At 41.7% G+C, this 20,790-nt stretch overlaps 1 protein-coding gene across 1 annotated transcript in view; it reads right to left on the bottom strand.

Moving 5' to 3' along the window:
* The window catches only part of TBC1D5 (TBC1 domain family member 5), a 362,705-nt gene that overhangs the window by 15,519 nt on the left and 326,396 nt on the right, over window positions 1-20,790 (bottom strand). Inside the window, exons 20-21 of the mRNA XM_087824924.1 lie at window positions 18,885-19,048; window positions 1,226-1,325 (exon numbers count right to left, since the gene is read on the bottom strand). Coding sequence (XP_087681050.1) covers window positions 1,226-1,325; window positions 18,885-19,048 — 264 coding nt within the window. The remainder of the gene's footprint in view (window positions 1-1,225; window positions 1,326-18,884; window positions 19,049-20,790) is intronic.

Raw genomic sequence — 20,790 nt, 5'->3', positions numbered from 1 at the left:
ATGGTTTTGAAGGGGTGGAGTCGGATGTGACAGGGTTTCTCCTGCTGTTTCCTCCTCTCGAACCCTGCTCTGAAGGATCAAGAGAGTAGAAATAAGGCTGAGGATACAATAGGCCCAGCCAGCTGCCTAATCAGACCCTGGTAGTCAGCTGGCCACCTAGGTCAGCATCTTTCCAAATCCATAAGAGAACGTTTACTACTTGCCAGAGGCAAGGATGGTTTAGACAACACCCAAATGACAATCCTTCTGGCCACAGGCAATGCTCTCATGACCTAACAGGCTGAGAGAGTGATGGAGTCCCAGGTAGAGAGACCAAGCTCAGTGATCCCACTCTCAGGGCCTGACAGTGGGAAGGGGCCTGGTGGATTCTGTTTTCCCCTCAGAGGTGGGATGCACCCTGATTCCTTACAATACTTGGTGTTGCCATTTCTCCACACTCTCAAAGCAGCATACAGGCCATGTCCATTAGAGTATATGTCTTATTTCCCTACTTTGTTCCCAAACTACAGATGCTACACACTGCAGAGTGGAGAAAGAAAGAATGTCCATAAGTGAGCTGAAAAATAGTAACACTATGCATTATAAAAGCTTTTGCAAGCAGCACAGAATTACTGAAGTTAATGTGATCCTGCAGAGACCATTTCCAATACAAAATACAGAACTCTACAAACGTAGAGAGGGGAGCGGCCAAAGACTTTCTAATGTGACATATGTATGACTCACATGTACACTAGGACGTTTCTTTGAATCTGTGCACAGTCAGAAGTAAGAAAAGGTCAAGTGGTCATGAATGCATTTCAGGCAGTTGGTTAAAACATATATTTTAAAAAATAAGTAAAGCATTGTCTTAAAAAAACCACTAAAATATTAGTGCTTATAGTCAGGTTGGCACAATAAAACTATTTGATCATGAAAGCTCAACATTTCATTTTGGTTTGAAGTAGGTACTTACATGGGCTGTGTAGCAGTGAAGGGTTGAAAACTATGGTTGCACTGCTTGATTCTGAATTTCTACTCCACTTACTAGTGATATAAGCTTGGGAAATTTAATTAATCTCTCTGTGCTTCAGTTTCCTCATCTGTACAGTGGGGACTGTAACAGTGTATCTACGCAGGGCTGCTGTGAGGATTACCTGAGATGATTCATGTGAAGAGCTTTAAAAAGGGCCTAGTGACTCTTGTTAAGTAAGACTCATTACTACCAGGGCCAAAGTAGTTCACTCACCAAGATGAGTGTCCATCACCTTCGCACAGTATTTGCACATGGCATCCAGGTCATTCAACTGTCCTTGAAGGAAGGAAATTTGGGCTTCTAATTCTTCTTCCTAAAATGAGGGGGGTAAAGATATGGAAATTTAAAAAAATCAAATAAAATCACCAAAGTTCTCCAATGATCTGGACTATTTTAGAGAGGCACGATGTCTTTTCATTCCTAGATAAAACAAACGAAAACAGCAAATAAACAAGAGCAAACCCACCACTGCCACTACCAATAAGACAGAGAAAGGGTAAAATGGAGCCTGAAAAAAAATCTGGACTTTTCCTATTTGGATGCTAGCTTTGGGCCATGTGTAAATGTTTACCCATACAACCTTGTATAAAAAAGTACATAAAATATCTTCCGTAACGACAGTCCCACAAACAGGGAGAGTAAATTGGATTTCAGTGAACCATACTCCCCAGGCAGCTGGTACAAAAACATTACATTTTCTCTCACACACATTTGGGAAACCAAAGATTTCCATTTGTATAAGACAAATCTCATCACTTTCCAGACAATGATAATCTCTTAAAAAGTGAGATTTCCCCAAAGCACTTGGAGAAGTTTTGTCCCTGCAGCCCATAAATAGCTCCTCTTACATTTCCTCTCTTGATATGACACTGGAGTATTTTATTTATTTGATTGTTTCTGGGAAAAACACTCTGGGTTGAGTAATTATCTAAATGGTAAAAGACAATCTAACTGTTACAAAAGGAGAAAGTCTTGCTTTTTTTAAAAAAAGGAAAAAATGATACACGTAAAAAATTTTCCCCGGAAATTTAGAAGATTAAGGGAGTTTTTCTCAGAGAAAGAGAATTATCCTCATTAGGTAGGATATTTTAAACCAAGTGAGCCAGACTACAAAGAAAAGATGTTGCCAGAGTTGGAACAGGCTAGCAAATTGATTTGTCAGTTTTAGATGCTCGTCTTCTCACATAAAAATCCTGTGTCATTAAAAAGAAAGGAAAAGAAATCTACCAAGCTATGCTTTTCCGTAGAGACTGAGTATAATTTGACCTACAGATGGAAATTAATAGTTGAAGAGGTTACTTGTAGGTGTTCCATTTTAAAAACGCACATATGCAGCACTGAAAAGTATTGTTTCTAACTGCTGCCCAGAGAATACGCCCTCAGGAGTATGCATTTAAATGCTTGACACAGAAAATAGAGCAGTAGCTCTAAAAACAAATTATTGAGAAGTGCCCACTGTAGGCTAACACAAGCACTAACCATGTTCTTTACATATCCCACCAAGTGCAGCAGCCTCTCATCTGATACTCAAATAAAAACAAATGCAACCAGAAGCATCTCAGCCAAGGGATGGTGACAGGGCTGTGGGGAGGTGGTGCCACCCTCCGGACCCTTCCGCTGGGCTTTAAGGTGGAAAAGGGTGGGGTGTTTCAGGGTATTGTTCTTTTTTCCCTTTGTTTCTGCTGAGTTTCCCTGCTCTATTAGGACACTGTAGGAGAAAAAACACTGCACTTGGTTAATGATAGCTGCGGTTAGTTTCCAAAGATGGCAACCCTCAGTGTGCATCAAGTCCTTCCCTCAGTGTGCATCCTGTTCCCTCCCCTCAAACCTAGGCTGTCTTCTAACTTGCCTGGACCCGGAGAACGTAGCAGAAGTCAAAGTGGGCCAGTCTGGGGCTAGTGCCAGAGGCCTGCTGACTTCTGCTTTCACTAGAGGAAGAGAGCTCCCATGTTGTGAAGTTCAGGCTAGAATACTGAAAGACAAGCAGAAAATATGAAGAGAAAGGCCACAGGAGAAGCTCTGAGTTCTAGACATGGGCATGAAGTCTTACTGGACCTATCAGCTCAACCCATCTGAAGCGAGCCAGTGACTGACCCAGTCAACATCCTGGGGAACAGAAGAGCCCACCCATGCCTTGTCCAATGCCTGACCCATCCACCTACGAGAAATACTGGCGCTGCTGTTCAGAGGACTGGGCTTCTGGAGTGGTTTGTTACGCAGCAACAGGTAACTGAAACAGTGGAGGAATGGAAAGAACACCAGATTGGTGTATGGCTGAGGAAATTTGAGTTCTATTTCTGATCCAGCCACTTACAAGTCATGTAACTAAGTAATCCTGGGCCTAAATTCAGCACTCTCTGGAGAAGGCACAAGTCAGACACTTTGCTCTCACGGAGCTTACCAGCATGTAATTGGAATAAGAAAGATACATAAATTATGAGTATGAGGCAGCGTACATGAAAATCTTAAAATAAATAAAAGTAACTGCCTAGGGAATCCTGGTCCCTGCCTCCTGTCCCTTCTACTGAGTAAGTCACCTTTTCAATGTGTTACAGGCACAAACCCAACCAGATGAGTCTAGAACCTCACTGAGGTGAGAAGGGGTTCGGCGGTGGCCTGAGTTTTCCTTGCATGTGACTGCTGAGTGGGACGCTGACAGGCCAGAGTGGACAAAGGGCGCTGGGAATGCACTGCCTCCTGGCTCAGAAACTCCCTTTCTCTTGTATTAGTTTAACTTGGCCTGAGCAACGACTTCTTTAAAAATGCAAAAGCCCTTGGGAACTTGAATTCCAGCAGGCATTCCTACCTAATGGATTTATTTTATTCAGTTGGTTTTCATTCTAAAAGCTGGGTGGGAAGAAGGCTTCAGAGAAGACATCTTAGAGGAGACAGACCAGGCTGTGGGGGTGAGGCGTTGGACAGCTGCAGGGAGTAAGTCGCTCAAAGGGGGGGCGTCTCTTCCTCAGAACACTTTCCTGTATGAGCAGGAACATGACTGTAATAAAAGTGAGATGGGACGGGTGCCCTCTGAACTGTGCAGGGCACAAGTTGCCCAAGCGTATGGGGAAGCCCAGAGCACGGCAGCCCACAGCACGCGCTGCGTGGCCGTGTGGAAGCATAAAGACAGTTTCCAGGCTGCACATGCTGCTTGGGGCTCTGGTGGCAAGTGAAGAGCTGGCCTGAATCCCAAGTCAGTCTCAATACAAGTGGAATCTGTACTACAGGAAATGGCAACTTTCATGCATTGAAACCTTTTTTCAAAGGAAAGCTCACACAAAGACCCAATATATGAGATAAGAAGAGCATTCCGGTGAAAGAGGTTGAGGGGCCCAAGACCTCCTTCCCCTTGGAAGTTAGAAATTCACTGTATTATCCTTCTAGAGTTTGCTTCATCTTAAAACATTCCTAAACCCTTCAACTATCACTCAGACTTTATAAATAGAAATGGAATCACTTGGAGGCAAAAAGGTGGCTTGTCATTTTTTCTTCACTATATAATTACAGACAAAAGAAAGAGCCAAGAATCAGGCTTCTAAAATCGTGGCACTGACTTCACACTGCTGCTAGCTTCTGATGCTCCACACTCCTCCCAACTACAAGCTTTAAACACTGACAGCTTCAGTCACTTGTTTTCATTAAACCGCGCCTCTGTAATCAAAAACAAATGCTTGGCTAATTGCCTTGAGGTTTTATGAAAACAACCAGTTAGTGTAGTTCTTAGGTATAAATAAGACACTGAAGAAAAATGTTTATTATACAGCAGGTCCTCCCGTAACATCTTTTCATTCAATGCTGTTTTGTTATGAAGTTGATGAGATGCCACAGGAACTTGACTCCTGTTTTTATCAATTAGCCCGCAGCACAGCTGGTTCTGTTATAGGTCGCTTCACTTAAAGTCACAGGACCGCTCAGTGACGCTAAGTGAGGACTTGCTGATCTGCCTCTGCATGCATGCTCTGCTGCCATTACCGGAGGGACTACGGCGGAGCAGGATGCGACTCCGGAGTAATGACACCTAGGTTCAAGCGCCCTTCCTGCCCCCCACCTAGCAGGATTGGGGGAAGAACAAAATGAGAGCTGCATGGAGTGTCCGGCACAGAGCAGGTACTCAATACACGCAATTATTCTTTCTTTAAAAAATTTTTTATAATCAGTTCAAAAACGCGAAATAGATTTTAAGTACAGGGTTTTATGATTCACTGTTGTAAAACACTGTTTTTTGGTTTTAAAACCCTTATGTGGCTTAGCCCAGAAAGATTAATTAGGGCTTAAGAGCCCATCGCTGTCTTCAGTTCTGGAGAGCAAACTGGTGCAGAGCGAGACACTCATGGTGGATTATGAAGTAGGGCCGCGCAGATTACTGTGCCACTCATCACCAATTGTGCGTGGGGCCCTGCAGGGGGGATGAGGGCCACTCCACCAGGAGAGAAAAACACGCAGCCCCCCCGCCCCCCCCCCCCCCGTAGCGATTACAATACTCCAGCCGCTGAGCTTTGCACATACTGACTCACTAATCCTTGCCAGGTTTCTAAGGCACGTTCTCTCATCTCCTACATGAAGCATGGCCTCTGTAAACACGTTCTTGGACGTGTACGCACGGTTTAGACCGCTAAATGAGAAGCCAAGGCCCTTGGCCCACTACTCCCAATACTTCCCTGTGTGCCAGTCTTTATCCCGCTCAGTTACTATGGTCCTGCCAACGAATAATCTCATATTTCCTTTCAGAGAGATTCAGCAATTACCACGTTAAGTCCTAATCCCAAATGACTTACTAAATTGTTTTCTTTCAAAAAACTTAGGCATGATTGGTATTGTTCTGTTTTATTGTCTGCTGAATGATTTTTCATTTTGACTGTATCTGAAAAAATGATTTTTTAGAATTTGCTTTTTACAAAGTGGTGTTTCCACTACCATTCACCCAAAAGTAGTTGATGTGTCATTGCACTTCTACTCAAATGCTATACACCTCAGTTTAATTATTTTATAATATATGGATTTTATATATCAATTTTGTTAAATGATTCCATGTTTTTCTGCTATTCTATATAACAGGACTAGCTTTCGTAGTCTATCATTTATTCACTTACTCATGAATTTACTCAATAAATGTATTTGTCTGTGTTAGGCCTTGTGGAAAATACAATCATGGATGAGACATGAATTCTGACCTCTGCAGTTTAGAAGGGCCAGACCTGTACCTAATGCCAAGAGATGAGTAAGGTACGTTCTGCAGATCGGAAAGAGGGGCCCGCACAATTCTGGGAAGGGCAGATGACTTCCAATTCAGAGAGGTGGAAATGAAAGCAGATGTTCTGGAAGAGGCAGCATTATTAATGGGTCTTAAAGAAGACGGGTAACATGGTCCAGCAGAAATGATGGATAAAGATGTTTTAGGAGGCAAGGACCCAGTGAACAAAGGAGTGGGAGAAGTGTGGGACCTGGGCAGAGCCAGGGCTTGGAGAAGCTGAGGCTTGGCAGAAAGCCTTCCCTTCCCTTTTCATTCATCCCTATTACATTTTAACTTTAGATAACTATGTCTCGGGGGCTGGGGTTGGACATGCAGACCACTGTGGCCACTGCCCCTAACATGCACCACACTCATCATGATTACCCAGGCTGCAGCGCTGTCCTTGTCAGGGGCTAATGAAAACCCCAGGGTCCCTGGTTTGGGAGGAAGTGGGTCAGGAAGAGCACCGGGGTGGAGGTCTGCCTGGCTCCCAGGTGAGGGCCTTCAGATCACAGGAGCAGCAGACCAGGGAACCAACACCCGGCGCAGGCAGCAGGAACAGGCTAAATGTAGAAACCCGAAGACAGGAATGACGCCCAGTCTTTTTCGAACAGATGGGTGAAGAAGTGGGAAGTGAAGGGAACGGAAAGTCTAGAGGAAAAAAGTAGGAAGGCCGTGGATGTTCTGAGGAAGCTGTGGTGCGTGCAAGGGCAAAACACACGCGTGGTGTGGATAACACCAGGCCAGAGCACATGGCGCAGCAGAGGAAGACACCACCAGGGGAAACCGCGGAACAGGAACACCAAGGAGACTTGTAGAGTATAAAAGTGAGCGGTACGGACGCTGGAGAGCACGTGGATATGATCACAAGCCCCGGAGCCAGCGTGTGCCACCTCTGTGACCCTGAGCCCAGCTCAGCTCTCTGAGCCTCAGTTTCCTGAAAAAGCAAGGGGAGCAATAAACTGGAGGGTGGAATTACACGGGATTTCTCAGATGAAGAACTTTGCACAGTGCTTGGCACGTGGTCAACACTCATAATGTTCATTTAGTTGTTGTCTCCAGATTAATACAATTCTAGAAAGTTACTCCAAGGAACTATGGATATATGCAAAACAAAACAAAACAACTCCCAGGATATTCCTCACGTACTCAGTGGCAACATGAACACACACACGCGCGCTCCACACAAATCCTAACCGTCTAATGACAGGTCACTTAGGCAACTTGTGCTACCATCATAAACAGAATACTATCCAACTTTTAAAAAATGTTCTCACATGAGAACACTTAACAGTAACATGTTATATACTAACTGGGAAAACAAGTCACAGAGTCACAGGTAAAGAATGACTGCCAGAACAAACGATGGCTGCCAGATGGAAAAGGGGGTGGGGACTGGGCGAAAAGATGAAAGGGACTTCGATGGCCCATCTCCTGCCCTCCGACTTACTTCTGAACACAGCTTCCAATCCCTCTGGGAAGGCTGAGAAACACTTTACCGTTTCCCTGCTCTAAGGCAGTTTTAACAGATGGCTGCGTGACTACATGCTTATTTGGTAACAGTCCAAAAGACCTCTCCTCAGCGTGGAGAGGGCGCAGGGCGGAAAGGAGCTCATGACAGCTCCTAGGGCAGCTTTCCAGCCTCCCTCAGTCAGCTCTGTACGCAGCGGCTTCGTTAGGTGCAGAACTAATTCTTACACTATTAGGTATCAATTTATCCTACTGTAAACACAAGTGCTTATTTTAAAGCCAAATGTAAATTAATTTTGTTGGATTATGCATGCTGTCTTCTGTCATTTTGATAAACAAAGGCTTGCGTGTAAGTATCAGAGAATAAAAGATGCTTTTCAAACATGAATAAAATAAAAAGAAAATGGGAGGACATTTCCACAATCCATGGTATTTAAATTCATCTCTCATTTCCTGAAGATATTTTTATAATAATTATAATATTTGCTAAATACATTTAGCCTTTAGAAACATGCTTTTATGCCTACTGTCATTTTGACTCTGCAAGCTATTTTAATCTAACTTTTCCTTTCTAGACTTTGTTTACAGAAAACAACAAACAGAATAAACAGAAAAGGTAAGAATGGTGCCAAAGAAACTGGATCATGTGCTACAAATCCTAAAGCAAGTGGAATAAACTTACACTCCTGAAATAAATATAGTGGAAATTAAAGTAAAATCTTTTAAATAGAAAACCTCAATATGTGTAACCTGAGGAAGAATAAAACCTTATTTGCATAGCTACACCCTTATTATTTGTAAAAATCCTAGAACTGCTTTTTAAAATAATTATATGCATATGGTATGTCTTAGAAACCTTCTTGCCTTTAAAAATTCAGAAGGTATAAAAATGTTAAGCATAATTATTCAGGCAACTGCCTGTTTTTTGAACATTTTAACTGGAAAAAAAAGTTTCTCTTAGAATACCCTGTATTTGGGAGGCTAATTAGATGGCATTTGTGTGGAGAAATGTCCGTGTCTTCTGGATTTTTAGGCTATCACCTCTGTGTTGTACTTTTATAATGAAGCAACCTGACCAATCTTTTGTAAACGAGAATGGCTCTCTCCTCCACCAGGCCAACTAGCACAGATGTTACTTTATTTAACAAGGGTTTTTCCCTCTCCACTTACAGGTGATCAGGCCAACTGATGAAACCACCCAGCCAGCACCAGGGACTCCAGCTGAGTCTCTCACTGTGTTGCTGGCTGCTGGAACCATCTGTGTGCTTCCCCTTGCTGCTCCTGGCACCGAAACTAGGCCTGGGCGCAATGGCTGACCCGGAGAGAAGGGCCTTGGCCAAGGTTGTCTTTCTTAAGGCAAGGCTCACTGCCCGCGTGGGGATAAACTGTGCACCCTTGTACCACCATTCTCTGGACTAAATGACCCCCACAAAGTGCAATTTGAGACAGACAGACAAACAAACATGGTGCCCTACAGCAGACCCAAGCTGAGGATCACACATGGTCTAAGAAATACTGTAAGTTACAATCGGTAAAGGAAACGGGCTGTTGGAGCAGCCTTAACACAAACATTACTGATTTTGAGACTTCTGGAAAGAAAAAGAGAAGGTGAGAGGGAAATTAGTCTCTGAATTACCTGGTGTATTCCCATGCATATTGCACTTTTATTAATTTACTCTTTAAACTTATTTATAGAAAGTCAGTTTCTCACTACGTACCGACAATTCCTATTAGCTTTTAGATGTGGCTGGTGAATGCCACTGGGAAATGAGGTGCCTTTTCAGGCTCTAGAGGCCAGAATAAAGCCTAATACACCCAAGTCCTTGCATAGTACACAGAACCCTCAACAGCATTCATTCATTCCTAACATTTACTGAGTGCCAGACACAACATCCACCTCAGGGGAGACTGTGATAGTGACAAGCGCCTGCAAGAGCCTTTTAACTGAATGCAAGTAGTTCTCCGACAGTCAAAGCAAAGGACGCACTTACAAGGTCATCCCCCACCTCAATACTGATGCTGCTTCTATAGATTTGGGGTGGGGCTCTGGAATCTGCAGCTTAACCAGGGCCTTAGCTACCCAGTGAAAGTGCTTAAAGCTTCCAGAGAGTGGCTGGGAAGGCCCCGTGGGACACAAGGTGCTTGGGCTGAGGCTGGAAGGAACTTGACGAGCATGCTTGGTTTGGGAGAACTGAAACAGCTGCTGCTTTTCTGAAGGGTTGTGGAGGAATTGGAGGGAGAGCTGATGATAAGGCTGGATGGGGTGAGATCGTCAAGGGCCCTGCAGGCTGTGCCTTAAAATCTTGAGATTTACCCCAGGAGCCAGAGGCACCCCTGCAGAATCCTGGTGGGGAGTCAGACACTCAAACAGGCATTCACAGAGAGCCAGCTGGTGCTAGGAAATACTTTGGATGTATCTAGCCATTAATAAAGGGCATTTATTCTATAATTTCTCATTAGCATGGTACTGCTGGTTACTGAACTGAGAACAAAAACATTAATATAGAAAGTATCATCTTTCTCTATCCTTCTTCTCCCAACCCACCAACTCCAGAAGCTGTATGTCAAACCCATGGTAGAGTCAGTTGTTACAATGCTGGTTTTAAAACTGAATTTGTTCCAGCGAGATTGATAAATTAGGGAACAACTGAGTATAACCTGGATTTCATGTTTGCTGTATACTTTATCCACAAGAAACACTAGGTGAGTGCAGAGAACTGCACGTAGCTGAACCCAGGCTTATGGGAGCACACAAATACACACATGCCACACCTGAGATGCCTGCCAGCCACCTCAGTTCACAGCGTGTGTAATGGGTAGCACCCGGAACCCACGTCCATCACATTCCAGATCATTCTCCTTCCACTGCATTATGGTAGCCCAAGCCTCTGACTGATCCTCTGGGCACAGCAGCTTTAGCATAAGAACAACCAAAAAGGAGTTCCCCAGCCCTAAGGTTTCAAGGCAAAGGCCACCTGTGATGGACATCTCCCTTTTTGTTCAGTAGGCCTAGAATTCCTATGACAGGATCAAAGCTTTCTTTCTTGAATTAGAACCCAATAGCTATACTGGATTAAAAATATAGCTCCCTGGAAAAGTTAACAGAGGTGTTTCAAAGAACAAATGATGAGAAGCTATGGGGCAGAAGATTTAAAAGCAGGAAGATGCTGGGTAGGAGAAGGAAGGTGAGTGATACCACTGAGGGGGAAAGAGGAGGAAAACCTAAGAGCTTCCACAATTGGGCCTCTGGCCTTGACTGACCCCCATGTGCATGGGGCAGCTCAAAGTCCTCATTTCCTCTCCTGCCCTGCACATGTGCACTTTGAGGCACTCTCCCCAAGGCAATGTTTTACTGCAAGACTAAATAAATGTCAAGTTTCAAGAAAGGTCATTGGAAGAAAGCAAATGCTATCAACGGCACATTTAATTTAGCATGATTCAAACCCATAGGAATTTCTGTCCAGGGATTCTAAATATTTCTAATTGCTTCGCTTGAGCTCTCCCCAGACCATTATCTATGCCTTCTGGGCAGTGTTCGGCATGGGTGCAGTCTGGCATCTTTGTATTTCATGGAGATGAAGACAAATGATGGAGGAAGAAAGCCCAGCATGAGGGGGATGAGTGTCTCACTGGTCCCCAAATGGCACCATCTTCACTGCCCTAAAAGGGGCATTAGAGTCAAGGTTCAGAACTCCATTTCCTATGGTCTGCTTTCATAGGCTCCTCAGAATTTTGGTTGAAAATAAATTTACTGAAGCATAAAGATGTTAAAAAGTTGGTTATAAACCTATTTACAAAAGTTAAACTAAAATGTCATATATAAACTGTCCAAAACAGCTCTTTATGATGCTCCCTTAGATGTTCACATTTTTTAACAATGTAATTATATGAACTAGGAAAGGCAAAAAGGTGGAGATAGGAAGAAGAAATGCTCCTATGAAGATATATGGTCCACCTTCCTTGGCTTTGAAAGGATGCCCTGGCAAAAGACTGTGAACAAGGCTCATTTAACATTGAGCAACTAACTAAATGTCATGTTTCAAATACTTGAGTTATATTTAACCTTAGATTAAAGTTCCTATTATGAGACTTAAAAGAAGCTAGAAACATTGCAGATGTCTAAAATCATTTTATATCTATTCATTTTAATAAACTATATTATACAGGAATGAGTATTTTAAACAGCACTGTATTTTAATGCAGTTATCATTAATATTACTGATTAAATAATAGATTATAAATATACATTTATATATTGAAAAAAATCCTATAATTAAATAAACTCAAGATGCCAGATTTCAATTTCCTATAGAAGCCCATAAAGAAATCCATTATGGTCAATACTTTCCACATGCTATGTGTTCTTAGGAAATATATATCACCGACAGAAGAGAAAATCAGTTAACTAGAAAAATTCTGCTCTACTAGGAATGCCACTTGCTCAATCTCTCTCTTCCACTTAGCAATCTAACTCAAGCTGTCTAAAAATTCACCACTAAAACATCATTGATACATCAGGACTGGCTCTTTTCAAATGCAAATGCTTTAGGGAATGATTATATAAATCATTTTGACAATGGGATAATTCACTTATCAAGCTGTCTAGTCATCCCCCCCCTTTCCACAGTGTCATGGGCTTCTCTAAACCTTTCCTCTTCCCAGAGTTTGGTCTGGGAGGGGGCACAGGTTTTAATTCTGGCCAGTCAATGAGATGGGAGGGAAAACCTGCTGGGGAATATCCAAATAGACGTCTCTAGAAGGTGTGCATGTGTGAGGAGAGTGCTGGGAGGGACGACAGGATAGACACCTGGCTCTATGGCAGTCCTCTTGAGAACATGATGCAGTGGGCTGACGACAAAGCCACTATACTGGGGATGGCAGAACGGAAAGATGATGATGCCAATGAATAGATGAGTTATCCAACTCTAGGCCCGCCTATCCCAGGACTCTAGTTAAGCAACAAATGTCCTCATTTGAGATGATAATTTCTCTTATTTTCACCGGAGGCAACCTGATATAGTCCCAGCTATTCTACATTCTGCCAGAGGACGCGCGGGAGAAGGGCACACCAACGGCAGGCGCTGCTGCTGTTACTCTACATCCACCGCCACTGCTCTGCTCTAGGAGCCGCCGGGTGTTCATAAAGGAAAACAACGGTTGCATTTCCTGACGGAAGAAACAGGTTTGTGGTTCAAGTTGATCTCTCACATGAAGCTCATCTAGACCAAAGGAGCCCATGGTGGTCTATCTTTTGAAGCCATATTATTTATTGTCTTCACTGCTTATGTGGCATTTAACCATACACTACCTCTTATGTTGATAAGTTATATTTTCATTTAGTTTAATTATTACTTATTTTTGATGTGTTTCCCCTGCCTCCAATTTCACTGTAAGCACCCTCGCTTGGACTGCTTTCTCATAGTTCTTATAGAGATATGTCTTAAATTCCAATTTCTAGAACATGACCTGAAGTAGGTTAGGGTAATGTTCAGGTTGTCTATACTTCCACAAGTAAATAAGTCTTTCAAATTTGTTTTCATTCATCTGACACTTTTTGTTATTTTGTCATGATAAAGAACAGATCTTTGGATATTACAAAAACTAATTCTATTAGTAGGACCACGGTATATATTCAAATGACCCAATGGCAATGATGAGTGCACGCAGGGGTCAAAGACACAGGATGAGCACCTCCCGGGGTGATGTGGATCAGGGGGTAGTTTTTACCTCATTACACATCCTGTTTTATGTAGGGATTTCCACCTCAGACAATTCTGATTTTCTGTGGCTTAGAGAGGATTCTGAATGGATATGTTTAGATCTTTAGAGATTGGTATGTAATTATCACAAAGCCTAGCAAAATGTCTTGCAGTTCATCAGGAACATTAAAAAAATCTTTTAATTGGCTGATGTGCCTAAATAGTAGAACTTATTCACACAGACAAATCAATTTGAATTTTTCTTACATTCAGTATTTTCCCTCTTCTTTAACCTTAGCAAAGATATTCTTGGAAAATGGTTTGGTAATAACTGTAGAACATTTTACAGTGCCAAAATAAGTAAAAAAACTGTTTAACAGTCAGATGAATGACCAACTAAAATAGATTTCTAGAAAACTAAGTACTGGATGTCATTTATATTATGCAAAATAAAGCATGAAAAATAAAAAGTATAAAAATTCTGAATTTTGTCTTAAAGACTAAAAGAATCAGAGTTTGATTAAAACCTGGGTTTGAACTAGGTGAGCTCTACAGGCTCTTTTGGGAAATAAGAGGGTAAACTGTCTTTGAGTAAATACCAATCCTCAAAACAATAGTCAGTTTAAAACTTCCTACTAGTTTGCTCACATTTCAGAAAAGAAGGATAATAATGTCATTTATAAACAGATGGCATAAGACTTAATTAATTACCTCTTTAAAGATTTAGCTGAGTTGTACACTCTTTTATCATATGGCCAAGTGAGGGGCGTTCACAGGAATAAGTTCATACAACTTCATCTAAAGAGAGCCTGTGGACTATGGAAAGGCTTTATTTGAGATCCATAAAAAGGCAATACTGAGAGGAAATAGGTTCTGAGACTTACTATATGACACTTGTCCAGAATATATCACACCTATATTGAGTTTGGAAATAATTTCTCAATGACTGGATTAGAAACATAAGCAGATTTAGCCACACTGAGGTTGAGAACTGCTACTAGATTATCCAACTGCACTGTTATGCTGTGATAAGCAACACTCTCACCTTAAATTAATAAAGGTTTATTTCTTACTCATTCTTCGTCTATCATGGGTTGGCAGATGGGCTCTGCTCACTGTGCCAGAGGGAAAGAGAGAGGTGGAGAGGATCTTGCAGTAACAATACATACACATAATTTCCACTCACTCCTCCCTGGACAGAACTAGTGACACGGCTCTGACAGATCACAGGGGACAAACAAGGCGGTACAATCCTATCAAGTGCCTAGGAGGGGGGAAAACTGGATTTGGTGAAGAGCACTGGTGACAATACATTATTTTCATAAAATAATAAGCTAACCCCTTAGCTGGAAAACCATGGGCTTTTTCTTGAAAATTTCTGCCTACGTACTTCCCCCAAGTTAGTAAATATATTACATTTTAAATAATAATTTGGCATTTTGTTCCTTGGTTCACAGCAGGCCTATGTGGGGGGTTAGACTTACTCTATTTTTATCTTTGATCCATTTCTCAGTTTTAACACAGCATCACCATAATGAAAAGTAATTAATTGGTGCTGTAGACTAATCCATATGCCACCAAAATATGATGCAAATGAAACATCTCTCCATGTGCCTTTCTCATTTGTTATTCCTAATTCCGACGCCTCACAGACATGTTCTTTGTACATGTTCTTCTAATTTATTATGTCAATACACCCTATTTTTGTTGTAATCTGAAGTTATTATTTTTAATCTAAGTTACATATGTAACACTCCAAAGAGTCAAGTGGTTCTACACGGCTTGTTATGAAAAACAGTTCGCACGGCCCCACCCTCCACTTCCTGCTCTCCAGAAGTAACCACTTTCAATTTTCATCTCTGTATCTCTAGCTCCTGCTGCTTCTTGACTTTTCTAGAGCAGCGATTTTCAACTGGTGTGACACGAGAATTTTCAAAACTTGCAATACCTATTTAGTCAGGGGCACTGACCTCTTTTCTCCTAGACTGTCAAATAAAAAAATGACTACGGCCAACACAACAACAGCCTTAGGTCATACAGCAGAGCTGCATCTTACTGGTCACGTCGCATGGTAAGGTTGTGTCTGATTAGTTAATTCTCGGAACCAGAAATCCTTATATACAATATAGGCACCTGAGTTTTTAAAAAGACACTTTGGTAAATCAATCAAAATTATACATTTTTTTGTGTGTGTATGAGATAGGCAAAAAATATATTTTTGTGTGTGCTGCAAAATTTTAGTAATTAGCTTATGTGCGCCATGAGATGAAAAAGGTTGAAAATTCGCTGTTCTAGGGTATTATACACAAATTTTCCACTATGGAAGATGGGGATTTAGCTCTAATGACCATCACCACCTGCTCCCTCCTCTCCGCAGGCAAACAGTTCCCACACCCCATCTTCTCAAATGAATTTTATCATGGTTTTGATTAGATTAATAGCCAATAGGCTTACATTGTAGTGTCTATGTAAATTATAGTCATGGCTCACTTACAAGATTTTTCATAACTTTTTTTTCTTTTCCTGTAGCTATTTCACTTTTCTTTGGGGTTATAGATTGTCCTTTGTTTTACCGGCTTATTTTTTTCTCAAGTTATCACCAATTTAAACCCAAACTCACCTATAGTTGTATAAATTTCTCAGTTTATCCAAATATATTAGTTATTCTTACAATTTCATTTTCTTGGAGAAAGCTTTCTGGAACCTTCTAACTTGCTTCAATCTGCTCTCTGTACCTGCTAAGTAGCTGTGTTATACATAGTTTTGGGATCTCCCTACATTATCATTCCAGAAAATATTTTTGTCTTCCTCTGGGTGATCTATTACTTGTCCTCATGTATTCCTCATTCTTAGCATATGTCCTCGTTGTAGAGCATGTCCTCTAGTGGAGTCTGAGGTGCATGGGAATACATTTTTTGAATCCTAAATGTCAGAAAGTGGCTTTATTCTACCCTCACATTTAATTAGTTCGGTTAAGTGTTGAATCTAGGTCGGAAGTAATTTTCTCTGAACTCTGAAGGTATTCCTCCATTGTCTCGTTTCTGGTGTTGCTATGGGATATTTGTAGCTATGGGAAATTTGTAGCTATGATAATTCTTGATCCTTTGTTGGAAATCTTTCCTTTCACCCAATTCTACAAGTTTGTAGGATATCACTTTGTTCCCAGAGTTCTGAATTTCTTCAGTGATGTATTTGTGGGTGGGTTTATAGTTACTTGTGTGGGACATTCCATGGAACATTTCAATCTGAAAACTCAGGTATTTCATGAATGGAAAACTTTATCGAATTGTATTTTTGACTATTTCCTTCCTTTCATTTTGTTTGTTCTTTCTTTCTGGAACTTCTGTTTTTGAGATTTTGAACTTCTGGGGTTGGTTCTCTAATTTTCATATATTTTTCTTTCTTACCTCCCTTTTCTGCTTGTATTCTATTTTCTGGGGAGATTTCCTCAATTTTATCTTCCAACTCTTCTATTGAGTTTTAATTGTAGATATCGTTCTTTAATTTCTAATAGCTTTGTTGTGGTTGTTTTCTGAATGAATATTTTTTCTGAAGCATTCTACTCCTGCATAGACTTGTTTCCTCCAAGTTGCTTTTTTCCTTTAATAACATTTTATTATTTTGATTCAAAATAGTTTTTGCCTAAAGAGTCACTCAGAAAATAAATTTTAAAAGAATGATAGTTTTAAAGAGAGGTATTTCATGCTAATATCATTATTTGCTATTTTCCAACCACAGGTAAATAACATGCCCAGAGCTCAACTTGCGTTATTTTTGCTTCATTAGTGTGTACCAGGTACTCACATGAAAACATCAGGACACAAATATAAATGATCCTTTTTTCTATTTGTTTTTTGTCTGTCTTTCACTATCAGATACTCTCCTCAGGTACCCGTGGTCCTTGGCTGTGCTGCTCCTATGAAATAATGTAAACTAAGAGTTGGGCGCGGGCCTGTGTTTGGATGGGGCATGAGGCTGGGTGCACTGTGAGTGAGCTGGCTAGTTCCCTGAAGAACCACTAAGGTCAGAATGTACATACTGGAACTCTGGGAAGCAAGTGGGGTGAGGCCTGAGGACCTCAAATTCAGTAGTTAAATAAACCCACCATCCCTTTCCCAGTAGGGGGGTGCCACACTTGAACAAGCCTCAGCCAGAGGACCAGCCTGCAGTCTTCTGCCAGCATGGGGGAGGGACTCGAACTGCTTTCTGAAGAGACGTCTCGCCAACCCTCATGTCTTCAGTTCCACCTTTCCCCCATTTCCAGTTCCTGAGCTTCCAGAAGATTAAATCTAAATCACGCTGCTTCTTGGTTTCTACCCACTGCTGACTTGGTGTTCGGTTTTTTCAGGCTGCTAAGTTAGTTAGCACTTAACATCTGCTTTCCAAGTCACAAGAACGCGTTGCTGCTGCCTCCTCTCCCGCCCTCTCATTCCTCGAGGGTTTATCCTTAACCACTCTGATGTCCCCGCCGTGGAATTTCCGAGGGAGCAGAGCTAACTGCCTGCAGTCAAGCTGCCACCTTTAAATGAACGCTCCGTTCTGCTCCTCCACAAATGAGAGAATCACAGCTGCCGCCCGCGGCGGGGCCCGGAGCGGGTGTGAACTCCGCCCTCCCAGGGCAAAGCGCGCTGTTTAACGCGCAGAGGAGGCGCCTGAAGCACGCAGAGCTGCCTTGCCCACGGTCACGCACAGTCACGCAGAGACATCACGTTGTCTAGGCTATGTTCCACAAATAATTATCCCTCAAAAGTTTTACTCCCCCCCGCCCCAACTTAGGACTATTTCAGCAACAGCTGGAGTCTTCTCTGTAATACCTTAAATTTCCTTCTTCTTCCAGTGGGCAGATGAATTCTTCATAGAATAGTGTGTTAAACTAGCTACAAAACGTGGCTAAATGTTTTATTTCTTGTGATTTGGCTTAACATTTTCAGACACACCAGGCTGTTGTTTTTTAAAGTAGCTGATATGCTTTAGAGCATATGTCCTTTCGAGTAATGCATACGAAGGCTCTTAGAGAGCAACTATCGATATACCCTAATTGAAATGTGATTTGTGTAACTTTTTAAAATGAGTGGTAAAATAAGTTTTAATTTTCAAGGAATACTTAAAACTGAAAAAAAACCCAGCTTGGTTTGTTTTAGTGTCTTAATCTATTATTTGTTATAATGCTATTTGCTACATTTTAGAAAAAAACAAATCAACCACAGGCTTTGACAAAAAGGCATTTGTAGGGGGGAAAAAAGGACCCGAGGTTTGGGGTTGAACTTATTTTAAATTGATGCTACATTCACCCCAGCCCAGTGTAATATAAACCACAGCTTTAAAATATTCCTTAAAATTTTAAGTTATTTTTGATGAATAATTCATTTTAGTCTATAATTTTAGATTGTAAAAATTTTAAGAGCTTTATAAGAATGCATCCATCACTCCAGAGGAAAATGAAGTATAAAAAGGTAAACCGTTGCTAAATACTTACAGATTCTTTTCTGCCCATAGTTTTGCTGTGAGAGCGGGAACGGGAGATGTTGCTGAAGAAGGAATCCTTTTTAGTAGCAGACAAAGGTGGGGAGCCAGTGAATTCTCTCCCTCCAGGCAAGCTCTCGATGCTTGGAGATGAACTGATGTTTTTAGAACTTTGTCCTGTAAGAAAAATTAAGCAGCAATAATGAAACACCACTCTCACTAAGCGATTGACCTTTTTCATAAATGATCAGTTATGATACTTCTTTGTTACACTCTCAACACAATGACACTATGGAGCATATTAAAATGCACATGCTTTTAACCAGAGTAGCTGCCAATTTTTTAAAACAATATAGTATGCTATCGTTTTGTACACATAATTTATACTACAATAGTCCAATGTTGCACACTTATAAAAAAATTTAAAAATCCAATTTTTAGAAATCACAGGTTAAAAGACTGGACCCTCAGAAACGGAATCATCCTTAATAACAGAAACTGGAAACTATTATATTGTACATTATAATATTAATATAAAAAAATTGAAACCCTTCACCGGTTTTCCAAAGAGTCTCTTTCCTTTTCTTTAATTGCAGAACAGATGTGTGGCTACTCCAGCCTATGGTAGAAGCATCTAGAAATGGGGGCAAGGCGCTGGCTCACAGGGCCTGTGTCTAGACTGGTCCCTATGTTAGAGTGGGTACATCTGTGATGCCCAACAATGCTCTTTTCACCGAGAGGTTCTGGAGCCACAGAGCTCCCTCAGACAGGAGGCAAGGGCTCTGGTAACTCCTGCTGAGAGGACACCCGCTGTAGAGGTCAGGTATACAGAATTAGCTACAGCCAGGCCCACGCAGGTCTCACGTACAAAAGGGGCTGCTCTCACAAGACTGTTAGGGGAACGTAAGGGCCTAAAATACCTGCTGCTTTCATTCATTCAACCATCAGTACCTGAAGGCCCAGTAGGAGCTAGACGCTTATGGGTGCAGGGAGACAGTGGAAACTATAACTGTAAAAATACTATCTTTTGGGAATGTACTTTCTAGTGAGGGGGAGACAGACAACTACAGGGTGGGGCAAAAGTATGCTTACAGTTTTTTGTATGGAAAATAATACAATAATTGACAAATAACAATACAAGAATAAACTGTGTTTTGTGTACTCAAAACTGTAAATCTACCTTTGTCCTACCCTGTACGTTAGTAAAACATGATTTTAGATGGCGGTAAGTGCTGTGGAGAGAAAGCAAGCAGTAAAGGCAGTGAAGGCGAGCACTCAGAGGAAGGTGCTGCGACTTGAAACAGGATGGTCAGGGCAGATGTCGCCGAGTACTGTGGACCGGCATCTGAGCAAAAACCTGGAGGTGAAACGCCAGCGCTGCAGATAATCTGAAGGAGCAGCAAGTACAAAAGCCCCGGCAGGACCTCTGTGCTTTCCAGGAGCAGCAAGGTGGCCAGTGCGGCTAAAGCTGAGAATGAGGGGCCAGGGAGATGAGTTCTGAGAGCGAGCAGGGGTCTGATCGGGTAGGGGCTGTCAGATCAAGGTCTGGATTACTTTTACTCCGAGAAGGGAAGCCACTGGAAGCCACTAGAGGGTCTGAGCAGACAAGGGACCTAATTTGACTTAATTTAAAAAGTGGCAGGAGAGAGCGAAAGCAGAGAAATAAGTTTTTGCCACTGCAAAACTCCAAGCAGAATGATCAGAGGTTGGTGGTGAGAAGAGGTCAGATTCTGGACAAAACCAACTAGTCTTGCAGAGAATTATTTTAGGAGGAGGAGAGAAAGCGAGGAGTCACATTTAACTCCAAATGCGCTCAAGTTAGATAGTGGTGGTAGTTGAGCATTCTCTGCAAATACACTAAAATCCACTGAAATAAAAGTGAATTTTAAGGTATATGAATTCTATCTTAATAAAGTTGC

The sequence above is a fragment of the Miniopterus natalensis genome, chromosome 15, assembly GCF_054644295.1.
Source record: "Miniopterus natalensis isolate mMinNat1 chromosome 15, mMinNat1.hap1, whole genome shotgun sequence".
In the NCBI taxonomy this organism is placed as follows: Eukaryota; Metazoa; Chordata; class Mammalia; order Chiroptera; family Miniopteridae; genus Miniopterus; species Miniopterus natalensis.
This window is presented reverse-complemented; position numbering and strand designations above follow the sequence as displayed.